Source organism: Sander lucioperca, chromosome 20 (genome assembly GCF_008315115.2).
Source record: "Sander lucioperca isolate FBNREF2018 chromosome 20, SLUC_FBN_1.2, whole genome shotgun sequence".
In the NCBI taxonomy this organism is placed as follows: domain Eukaryota; kingdom Metazoa; phylum Chordata; class Actinopteri; order Perciformes; family Percidae; genus Sander; species Sander lucioperca.
The window spans coordinates 1,955,001-1,967,168 of NC_050192.1; the positions used below are offsets into that span (position 1 = coordinate 1,955,001).

The following is a 12,168-nucleotide window of genomic DNA, read 5'->3' on the forward strand; positions in this document are numbered from 1 at the left end:
CATAATGTGTGAGCGGGCGACTTTGAGGCTTGGGTGCACAGGCAGGTTAGCAGTCGCAGGCTGAAAAAAATGACACAGTGTAGTGGGTGAACACAGCTGCAGCCTCAGCACATACACACACACACACAGAGTCCAAAATATCCCAGAGGCACTTCACAAAGAAAGCAAACAAGCAGCTTCACAGAGCAAACTGCCTTATTAGCCGCGCTGATCTCAGCAGCAACAATGCCTTTAAATGGGTAGCAGAGACTCTGACTCAGAGATCTGTCACACACACAAAGTAACCTCAGGCTCAAAGTGAATTCAGACAGACAGGATGGAGGTGGAAGGGCACAGGTCCTCCTTCACAGCTGGCACCGGGCAACGGCTAAAACTAAACAAGCCGGCCCTTTTGGCTGAAATATAACAACGGGGGTGGCAGCCTCCATTTGGCACGGATGGCCCATGTTTCATCAACAGACTGCTTGTATTTGTGTGTCTGCCGCTTTGTGTACTTTGTGTGCAGGGAATCTATTGTGTCTTGGGATTTGCTTTCAAAAACCCTCATTTTGGAAAAAAGCTTTTTGCTGCTCATGACTCAATATTTCAGGCAGGCAGGCAGGACCGCTGTCAGTAAGTCAGTAATACATCTTATAAAATACAATACATATTTACTATAGGCTCAGTCTGCCACTTTTTTTTTTTTAAAACAATTCCAGTGCTGCTTCCATGACATCAGAATTTTGCATGGTTGTCATGGAAACATGAATTGGTCATGTGACAAGGGCTGGGAAAATTGGCAGAACAGGAAGCCAAGTGACAGTACTCTGATCCAATGGAAATCAATCACAATTGTCAGATTGACAACACTCTAGCCCAATGGATTGGGGGGGCACCAGAGGGGAGGGGCCAGTGCCACCCCGTGCCCCCCTTCTTGCCCCGCCCCTGCACAAAAGAGGAGAAGTAAAAATCTTAACAGGACTATTTCATTTTTATTTGGGACATTCTGCAAGTCTTTAAGCCTTGCTCAGTGTGTGTGTGTGTGTTAGCTAAGGCCACAGTGTGATACCACTGTCTCCCCCCCCCTCCTCCTCTGTCTCTTTAACAAGAGGTCACAACCCCGCAGGTCCTGGAAGGGAGGTGAGAGTTTGCACTGGGGGGTAGACGGGATTCCCAGGCCCGCTAAACATGCCTGAAGCAGGGAGACGCTGCCTGGAACTTTATCTGATGGACAACAATGGTGCTGCCGTTTGTGTGTGCGTGCGTGCGTGCGTGCGTGCGGGCATGCGGGCGTGCGTGCGTGCGTGTGTGTGTGTGTGTGTGTGTGTGTGTGTGTGTGTGTGTGTGTGTGTGGAAAACGGGGAGGAATAGGGAGAGTGAAAATCAAGAAAGAGGATTACGAAAGAGGATGAAGTCATTTAAGAAAGAAGACAAACAGATTGAGATAGCGATAAGAAGGGTTGTAAAGTACGTCAACAACACACACACACACACACACACACACACACACACACATTGCTCACTAGTATCCGTCTCACCTGTGCAATCACGCATAAATACACAGTGCAGCATTAAAAGTTATATCCCAGCTCCTGCACAAACACCCTGCTGCAGACATCTCCTCTTCAATCAGAGCGTCCTGCATGCAGCACCCTGTCATCACCACCACACAATAAAACATCCACGTTGTGTGTGTGTGTGTGTGTGTGTGTGTGTGTGTGTGTGTGTGTGTGTGTGTGTGTGTGTGTGTGTGCGTGCGTGCGTGCGTGTGCATGTGAGTGAGTGAGAGAGAGAGAGAGAAAGAGACTCAGCTCATTTAATGTACAGTAGAGGAGTGGTCTCACTCTGTACATAATCTCTTTCCCGTTACCCTGGATAATTCATAGAACATGCATTTCTTTGTTAGAGAGATATTCCTAAGAGAACTGGGTTTAAATTATTAATGCTTTTTAATTATTTAATTGGCTTGAACTCAAAAATCTCAGAGGCTCAGCAGATAAAACCCAAACTCTAAATTAGTATAGAGGCTAATACTAGTACTAGTTCGCTGAACTTACCCTTTAACCCTACTTTATCCTCTTTAACTTTAAACATCCTAACAGGGCTGCAACTAGGATGTATTATCATTATCTGTTGGTTATTTTTTTTGGTTATTTTATTAATTCTTCATTTTATGAAATGTCAAAATATAGGTCAAAAAATGGCCAACACAACTTCCGAGATCCCAAGTCTTTGTAAGTCCTGTTTCCTTTAAAGGGGGCTGTACCCATCACATGTTCTTTGTTTTCATAGCCAGTCCACGCAAAAAAAAAACAACCTGTTCTCACTCCCAACTTGTAAAATACTGGCGCAAAACCCCCCTACAGCGTCTCAATGGGACGCACCGGGCAGAGCAGCAGCTAGGCCGCGGCGCTGTAAGATGATGTAGTATTTAGACTGACAATGGTAACGAGTAAAGACTGATAATGCACGTAAGGAGTGTAGAGGGAGTTATGTATAAAATAAGGCCCTAAGGCCTGTCAAATCTGACTCCAGTTTATTAATTCCCGCGCCTTCTTACATCGGACATAAGTTTACCAGAACACAAGGATTAATCTGAGACGAAGAGTTCAGTTAAGCAAATTTTACGGAGTCCAACATAAGAGGTTACAACACAATTGTGGGTTCACAAACAGCATCTAAGTTTCCCTGGCAACAGACATTAAGCCAGAGCTGGTCCACCAAGATCTCGTCTGAAAATGAACTCTGATCTGTTCTCTCCCTCAAGATTTTATGGGGGGGGGGTTCTTCTTGTTTCTAGACAGAAAACTGGTATCTTCACAGACACACATGCCAAGGTCGGGGCCTTCTGTGTGGTGCAACTATTTTTATGACTTAAGCTTAACTTTCTGTGCATCAGTGACATCTCCTTGAACCACTTTCTCAATGACTGCACACGGCTTCTTTTGCAACGTGCACAAATATAACTTTAACTGCTAATATCTACAGGAGGTAGGTTGGGGTGGTGGATGGGTCAAACAACACAGAACTTTCCCCAAGGAGGCCGGGGGTTCGTGTCCCGTTCTTGTCCCACGTGTCACTGAAACGTACAGTATATTTTGTAACCCCACCCACTATCTTTTCCTAACCCTAACTGTCCTGTTCTTGTGCCGCATGTCAGTGAAACGTACGTCCAGACCCAGAGCACCAAACCAACCGCGTCTAAATATGGTGTAAAGGAGACTTTTTGCATCAATAACAAACGCTAAAGGCACCTGACCAAACAGCACTTTATGACGCGATGGGAGTGAGAATGTGTTGAAAAAAACGTAGGTATTTCACATATTGGGGAACAATCTGTGAGAGCCGTGTGGAGGCAGCTGTTTATTTTCTCTTCAGTATTTCAAGTACCGCCCCTTTAAATGCAGCAATGTTTTTACACTATATGACAAGCTTGAGGAAAAAAAATGTAGCATTTTTTCCCTATCTTTGCTTCAAAATGACTCAAACAACTAATCTGTGGTTGCATATTATTGTTCCGATCAATTCATCGACTAACCCTTTTGGCGTAATATTTCATGACTTTTCCTAATGTACTGAGAATTGCTTCTAAACACGATTTGGAACTGATGACAGAAAAATGGCCCCAGCCGTGAACATGGTTAAATATAAAGGTTGCTGTGTCGGCCATACTTTTCGCAAAGCACTAATTCAATTTCTGTTATTAGAGTTTTAAAACAGTTTTGTTTATGAGAGATTTAAAAGCCCAGTTTGTAGCAAAGGCCAGGGTTACCCCTTCACTACTTTCCTACATACTGGGTGTTTATTATTATCAGAAGAAAGGAAAAATTACAAGTAAAGGGGGAAAAAGGTTCGCAATTATTATTATTTTTACACATACAGCAGTGGGGTCTGAAATTAAAGCCAATGTCAACAAAATAGTATGTGGTCCAATCACTGAGGTGTTTGGCAGTCTGCTGACATGCAGGAGGTTTGATACCCTCCAAAGATTGATTCAGAAAGGTCACTATATTATCACACATAGTGGAAAAAGTGAACAGTGTAGTCTGGCTGTGTATCTCACTACAGGTTCCCTGCAGATGTGTGTCATGGAGATTCTCTTTGGATTAGAAATGTCTATTGTCCACCGCTGCCGGTAGCAACACCGGTGACTCACACAGAGCGGCTGTATCTACAGAAAAACACCTTCTGATCACAGAGATGGGACTGCACGGCTGCTGTGGTTTCACGCTGCTGTGGATGATGTCCTTCTCTCTCTCTCTCTCTCTCTCTCTGGTGTACTGTATGATTCATCCCTCAGCAGCCCCGTTACTCACACATGTCAAGAACTGTACTCTGTTTTCACATCGTCGCCTGTAGACCAGCGGTGGAAAGAAGTATTCTGATCCTTTCCTTAAGTAAAAGTACTAATACCACACTGTAAAAATACATGGTAAAAGTCCTGCATTGAAAATGTTACTTAAGTAAAAGTATGCAAGTATCATCAGGAAAATGTACTTAACCCTCATGTTGTCCTCGGGTCAAATTTGACCCGTTTTCAAAGTTTCTACATCAGAAATATGGCTTTCTCTTCAACCAAATTTCCCAAAAATAACATGAATGGTTCAATCCGCTAATTGACACACATGTTTCTCTGACCTTCACTATTAGTCAAGATAATTCCTAATTTCTGCTCCTTTTACTCAAAAATGACCGATAATTTCATGTAAATGATGTTTATTCACCATCAATTCCATAAAGAAGTGTAAAACTAGTGGTAACAACTTATGAAGTTGGCTAAAAAGATATAACATACAATTGGGTAATCATTAAGAGGCCACTTTATGCTTTATAAACAGGCAAACCGAACCAGAGGACAACAAGTGCATGGTCGACGGGAAGACAATACCAGGGTTAAAGTATTAAAAGTAAAAGTACTCAATGCAGAAAAATCCTCACGTTTTAGAAACTGGAAACGATCCAAACAGTTCTGTCCACCAACTAAGTGTTTAATGGTCTAATCATCTCAGCTGGACTAATAGGCCTGTATAGTGTTGCGTAGTTTAATTTATAATAAAACATCAGATTTTATAAACTCCATGTGTTTTGTGTGCAGAAATCTTAATGTGTAAAGTAACTAGTAACTAAAGCTGTCAGATGAATGTAGTGGAGTAAAATATTTCTCTCTGAAATGTAGCAGAGTAGAAGTAGAAAGTGGCATGAAAAGAAAAGACTCAAGTGAAGTACAAGTACCTCAACATTGTACTTAAGTACAGTGCATTCCACCACTGCTGTAGACCGACACTAGAGCATCAATGGTACATGGATACTAGGGGTGGGAAAAAGAAAAAAATTGAAAATCACATGTATTGTGACTTGCTTTTGCGACAGTTAATCAATTTTTTCTTCTTTTTATAACCAATGATTCACCTAAATACATTATACAGTATTTATACGGTACTGCTTTTTTAAGTAACAACAGGAGGTGTGGAGCAACAGAAAGTGCTCTGAGCTTACGGAAGACATATCAGATCACTCAAACTAAAATGGATTTTAATTAGAGAATCTATTATTTGAACCTGGCCCTATAATGATACAGAGTATGACTATGGGAAATCAGCCACTGAGCCTTCTCAGACACACTGTCTCCAACAGCAACATTATGGGATTATCATTTCTGCTTGGGAATGATGCCCTTTCTGCTAATGGAAACCAAATACCCAGACAGTTTTTTTTTCTTCTACTTCTTCTGCGCCGTACAGTAAACCTGTTGTAGGCTACCGTGGGTCATCAGCAGCACTCAACACCGCTGTTTGGTCGGCGGCGCGCGCTCCTCCTTTTGCGCGTCTGAACGCAAGGGTTCTCGGATTTTTGGCGCACAGATACACTGCTGTTACAGTTACAATGCAGCGCACGGATATCATCCATGGGGCGTTGATTCAGTAAAACAAAAAGGTTTGGCAAAGCAACATGTCAAATCTCCTCATTTACTGTAACACAGGCCTAATTGGATGAAAATTCTCCCCACGGAACCGCCGCTGGCACGGAGAGGATTATTCTAATTGTGTGATAAATTCTTAAACGGGTCTCCAGACGCGCACAGATTAGAAATGACGGTTTGAAATGCTCTCTAAATATGGGGTTTCTTGTAAGACACGGGGTCCAAATAGATATCCCCTATGACCTATCATAGCCTTGGTCTTTGCTCTCGATCCAGATGGTAACACTCTCTACGTGGATCGCGTCAGCCTGCAAATGCCCACTTTGCCAAACCTCAGTCAGTGCCGCCCATGCAGGCGATTCCCGTCGCCAAGCCACGTTTCCAGAGACAAAAAAAAAAGAAATGCCTTCACCACCATCTCCATGCCACTTGTCAGCTGAGGGGAAAGGAAACAAACGGCTCATGGACGTTTCGTTGCACACATGCAAATCACAGCCAAACGCACACAAACCCACACTTCCAGCACATAAAGAGAAAGAACCCGCTCCACAAGAGCCAGACAAAAAGCGCAACAAGACAATCAATCCGGACAAATTGTGCCACATGAAAGACTTATTTAAAACGGTGTACTCCGGCTGGATGACTTACGCGTTCACACGCGTACACTATATCAATTATGTATTCGCTGCGTTACTGTACAGCCTGGACAAATCGATATGTCAACAACATGCCAGGAGAGGTTATCAGGCGAGATGTCTCACACACACACACACACACACACACACGCGCGCGCGCAGAGAGATAAGAGAGGAGGCAGAACCTACCTGGTTGGAACATACTTTGGAAATAAAAGATGACCAGAATAAAGGATCCCAAACAAGTGGCAAATACCATCCGGCATATCCGGCTCATCCTCATCAGTTCGCTAAGGGTCTGTTTCATTTCGGGACGGGGGGCTGGAGGCTGCTGCTGCTGCTGCTCGCTCTGTGAGGGGGGGGGATGACGGGCCGGTGTGTTGGAAGCTCCGGGGCTCTGCTGGTACTGATGAGGATTGTCCGCCGGTCAATGAGACTGAACGCAGCCAGCGCGGAGCGTACCACTTCTGGGCTGCTGGAAGGGGGGGGGGAAGCAGGGAGAACAGGGACAGCCCCTTCCCCCCCCCACCCCCACCCCCTCCCTCTCTCTGAGTAAATGAGCGCGTCCAGAGGTGCGCTTCTATTCAACAGCATCACATTGAAACCCGTTGTTTAACCTCATATGGAAGTTTGTGTTCTTTTCTCACGCTTCCATCAAAACAAACTAAAATAATTATATAAAAAAAATATATAAAAGTATACCGCGTCATTCATTTGATACTGTTACTCGCTACATTTCATATTCATGAGTCTAGGCCTACATTTCTCCAGCCACAAACCATCTTTTTTTTTTTTTTTTTACAATTTTCGAAAACGAACTCAAACATTGCATTTCATCAATGCAATATTCTAAAAACAAGAAAACTGTCAAAACCATCAACCTGTGTGTGTGTGTGTGTGTGTGTGTGTGTGTGTGTGTGTGTGCGCGCGCGCGCGCGCGTGTGCGTGCGCGTGTTCTCTTTCATGTTCTGACTGCCTGTCTTCGAATGTTGTTTAAATAAAGACATTTAAAAAAAAAAAACTGTTCTTATTATAGGAGAAAGCTAAAGTAATAGAATAATGTTTTACACACGTTACAGATAAAAAAAAAAATCGTATCCATAAATAGTTCTATTTTTTAACACGTACAAATGAGCCGGTACTGGATTGCATCTTCAGATGTGTTCGTCAGTGGTGAAATAAGTACTCAGATCATTTACTGAAGTAAAAGTATTTAAGTACCACAAAATAAAAATACTCAATTGTAAGTTCAAGACTTCACTACAATTCTGATTCTAACTTTTTTTTTTTTATTCCAAGAAAGTCAGTTCATTTGCACATTAAGAATTGATACACAAAAAACTTGTAAATATATGATGTTCAACAGACATTACACATAATAATAGTAGCAGTAGAAACATTACAATCAGTATTATACTGTTATAGGTTTGCGCAACCCACACATCATTGTATTAGGGGTGGCAGTAGCTCAGTCTGTAGGGAGTTGGGTTGGGAACCTGTGGGGATCAATAAAGAGTATAAATTAAAATTAAAAATTAATTATCAGGAGTTTTTTCTTTCCCTCAGCATTGCTTCATTTCCTCATTCCACATACAGCTATAGTGCCATCTAGTGGTGTAACAGCACACACTGCACCCCCATTCACTGTTCACCGCAGGCTGGCAGTGCCAGATAGACCTCTGCGCAGCATCTTAACCTTGCTGCGAGACCGGCACAAAGTCACAGCAGCTGATCAAATTATGCTCTAATGGCATTTCCAGGCACCTGCCAAGAGAGAGAAACTCCTGTGCACTTTTTCTAATTAGGATATCTGTCTTACTTAAACAAGCAGCCCGGTCAGGGAGAGAATCAGAAGGCGGTCTGGAGGCAGGGGCGATTCTAGGATTTTATTTTTTTAAGTGGGGTGCTTCAGGGGGGGACCAATAATCAGTCAGGAGGGGGTGGGGGGTGGGACATTTCATCAGAATACATCATTGAACATTTGCTTAGAACAACACAAATGTAATTGTGCTAAATCAAACATCACGTTATTCATTTCACTTGTTTTCATTTTAAACAAATTGTACATCCGAATACAATACACATTTTCTATAAGCTCAGTCTGCCGTTTAAAAAAAAAAAAAAAAACAATAAGTGATGGTTCCATTATATCAGGCTTTTGGATAGTCACCATGGAAACGTGAATTGATCATGCGACAAGAGCTGGGGAAATTGGCAGAACAGGCAGCCAAGTGACAGTACTCTGATCCAATGGAAATCACTCAATTGTCAGATTGACAGCACTCACCACATCACACACCCAATGGATTGAGGGGGGCCGGTCCCAACCCGAGCCCCCCCCTTTTAGCCCCGCCCCTGTCTGGAGGATAACCTCGAAAAATGTACATCTAATGCTGCCATGTTCAGCAAGCAACAGCACGATACACGGCAGTACAGGCACGGAGAGGCCAAGTCCAGTGGCAGTTCTAGACCATTTCCAAATGGGGGGGCCAGGCTGGGGCCACATGCGATTTCAGGGGTACCAACCAAGTGTTACATACCACAAACCATCCAAAGGGTCAGCGTCATGCTTTCAAGAAATATCTTCACTCCGGTCCCCGCATTCATTTGTATGAGACACTTCACTAAATGATCTGCATGAATATTCAACAGTTGTTATGCAACCGTCGCTATGGTTGGCGGCACTGAATCAGAGGGAGAATATAAAAGAGGTAAAGCAAATAACAGGAACTCTGGCCTTTCTCTCAATGAGGACACCAAATGCATCAATTCAAGTGAGAGCACTTGCCAATAAACACTTATTAATTTGGGTGATTCCATAATCCCCATCTAGTTCATTACATGAAATTAAGGCTATAACACCCTGGAGGCTCGTGCCATAGCGATAAAAACACAGAGCATAAGCCTGAGCTTTTGCTCCATGTAAATGCAAATCAAATCCCAGAGTCTTATCACTCTCCTGCAGCCTTTAAAAACTCAGCTATATTAAAGCTTACAGAGGCTTTCAGAAGAAGAACCCTAGGGAGCATCTTATCTTGCTCAAAGCTGAGAGCCATAAAAATGCATCAATGGTTATGTATATTTCCTAACAAACACAAAAAGCAGCGCAGACACAAGTACACGGAAAACAAGACGTGTGTCAGCACCATGGCATCAGTCCTCGCCCGCCTGTCTAATGTTCATGTTCAATTTCATTCACAAAAGTTAAAAGACCAGTACAATTGTTAGACATGATGCGGATATTTGAAATGGGGGACACCCTTGTAAGCTATTTGAAGCTTGTGTAAAGAGGCCCAGACACTAGCAAATAGTGCACACTATAAATACTATCATATTGTTTGGATACAAAAGGAAACATGTATTATACAATATAATTTACGGCTTACAAAAAGAAGAAACCTTAACCCTAACCTAAGTGCCCCCAAGCCATTTAGTCCATCGGTTTAAGCATTGGTTAAACAGATAAAATGCAATACACACTTCCCACAGTTTTACTCATAAAAGTCACTCATTGCTTTCAAATCTGAAGTAACTGAATCATAATTACGAACTGCCTCAAATGGATGTCATATTAGGATGATTGCTACCTAGCAGCCTTTGTCTGCTATAAGGGAACTTATAAAAAACAAAAAATGTAATCTTTCAAAACAAGGGAAGGCAATTGACAAGCCCAATGATCTGTGCCCAAACTGCAGCAACATCAAAATGATTCAATGTATTAAGGAAAAAAGGTTTAGAAAGCATTTATAAGTTTGAAATCTGAGATCAAATCTCTGAGCTCTAACCTTTAAAAAAAATCATAATTACAGAGCAATCAATCCAGCTGATCCATCAGTCCAGCTGGTCTATGGTTAGATTATTATACAATAGCCCCAAACCCCTTCTTAGCTGACATCTCCAGCACCAGCGACCTCTATTTAACACTCCATTGAATGCCTTATTAATTAAGTTTAGAAAATGTCAAGTATTAACCTGCTCATGTACTCTGAGGTCAGTCTCCACGGAGATGGACTGCAAAGTTTATTAAATATTGCCCATGAATAATTCACACAGGCAGCATTCAGAGCAGAAAGCTCATTTAAATCTGCTGCTCTGGCATTGACCCCAGACAGCAGCGCTTTTCCAAGGACTGAACATAAAATCTGAAAACTAACCTCTCAGCACAGTACCTCAAACAGAGTGTGACGGGACATCAAGGAAGTGACAGTGAATTAATCTCATCGCTGGGGGGGAAATCCATATATGTCATTAGAAGCTGGTGCTGGAGCCATATTGTGCCTTAAAGGCTAATTTCGGTATTTTTCAACGTGGACCCTATTTTTCCATGCATTGGTGTCCAAGTGACTAATGTGAACAGAAATCTTTGACCAGTACTGAGCCAGAACGCTGTTACCGTCAGCTGCGAACCGCCTGCAATGGAAGCCTATGGGGCAAATGTTCATCTTCAATTTCCGTCCACTAAAAGTGCTGTTTCTGCCGCTGACAGGCTCAGATTATTATTATTTTAAGTGTCTGACAACATTATGGAAAGGATCCCTACAGAGGTCGACCTTTTTGTTAAAGAGTAAGATTCTTTTTGTTTAACCGAAACAGCCCCGAAATCCCCATCGCCAAACTCCACCAGACTCCATTCAAATAATCAATACCTTTAGCGTGTATAGAGCCAGCATATTTTCACATGTAAGTGTGTGACTTAAGGGTTTATTTCAACCACATCAGAGAAGTGATTGTTGGAACAGCGGAAAAACGAACCAAGGCGGCTTTTGGCTTATTTTATTTTGTTTCTGTCGAATTTGATTGAAGTATGTTTTACAATGATAAAATGACTGTTTATTTAAATGGAGTCTGGTGGGTTGGGATAAAGGCTGTATAAAGGCTCAGTCATTTCCTAAAACAGCTGGTTACTGTAGTTTTATCAAACGTTATTCAAACAGGAGGAGAAAATATTTGTTGGGGACTATTTTCGGCAAATTAATCTACAATGGGTGTTCTGGACTATTTGTGGCAGCAGGACATTGTTGAGAGAAAATAAACTACAGTGTGTGTGTTCATGGTAATGATGGAACATATCAGCCAGCGCAACAGTGTGGCACATTCATGTGATTTAATAGTTTTTGGACACAATGGAGTTCTATGGCACAGAGGAAGAAGATATATCAGGCTTTGATACAGACACAATCCTCGCACAGTGCTTTTCATAGGATTTGTTGACCCATGTTGACAATGTAGAAAATGTAGAATATTGTCAATCTTTATTCTTTAAATAGATTTTTACAACATCACATCTACAGTGTCATATTGCATACCACAATGTACCAACTCTTTCCTCCTGAAGCATTACATTACATCTAAACCAAGATACATTTTCAAGTCCAAGATGCCACTTTTTATGACTACAACATTCACCTGAATTAGAACGTCTAGGGGTAGTTTGCATCTTTGTTGGAGATTTCTCCCTGCGATGCAGTCTGGTCTTTGGAAACACTGGCTTCTGGACTGCAACATGAAAGACAAGCTTGTGTAGGGTGATGTGGGTTGGATCAACTGTATAAATCATGTAATGGTGAACATCAAAGGGTCTGTGCAACACGTGGGCCGTGGGGGAAGAAGTGCTCACATCATTTCCACAATTTG

The 12,168-nt window shown here is 42.3% G+C and overlaps 1 protein-coding gene across 2 annotated transcripts in view; it reads right to left on the reverse strand.

Moving 5' to 3' along the window:
* chst11 (carbohydrate (chondroitin 4) sulfotransferase 11) overlaps nucleotides 1-6,968 on the reverse strand; it is a 94,825-nt gene extending 87,857 nt beyond the window's left edge. The window contains exon 1 of one of the 2 annotated variants that reach the window (XM_031288232.2): nucleotides 6,739-6,968. In XM_031288232.2, coding sequence (XP_031144092.1) covers nucleotides 6,739-6,841 — 103 coding nt within the window. In that variant the 5' untranslated portion in view covers nucleotides 6,842-6,968. Of the gene's footprint in view, nucleotides 1-6,723 lie in introns of both variants that reach the window. The other variant, XM_031288231.2, reaches the window with a different exon arrangement.
* Nucleotides 6,969-12,168: the final 5,200 nt, after the last annotated feature.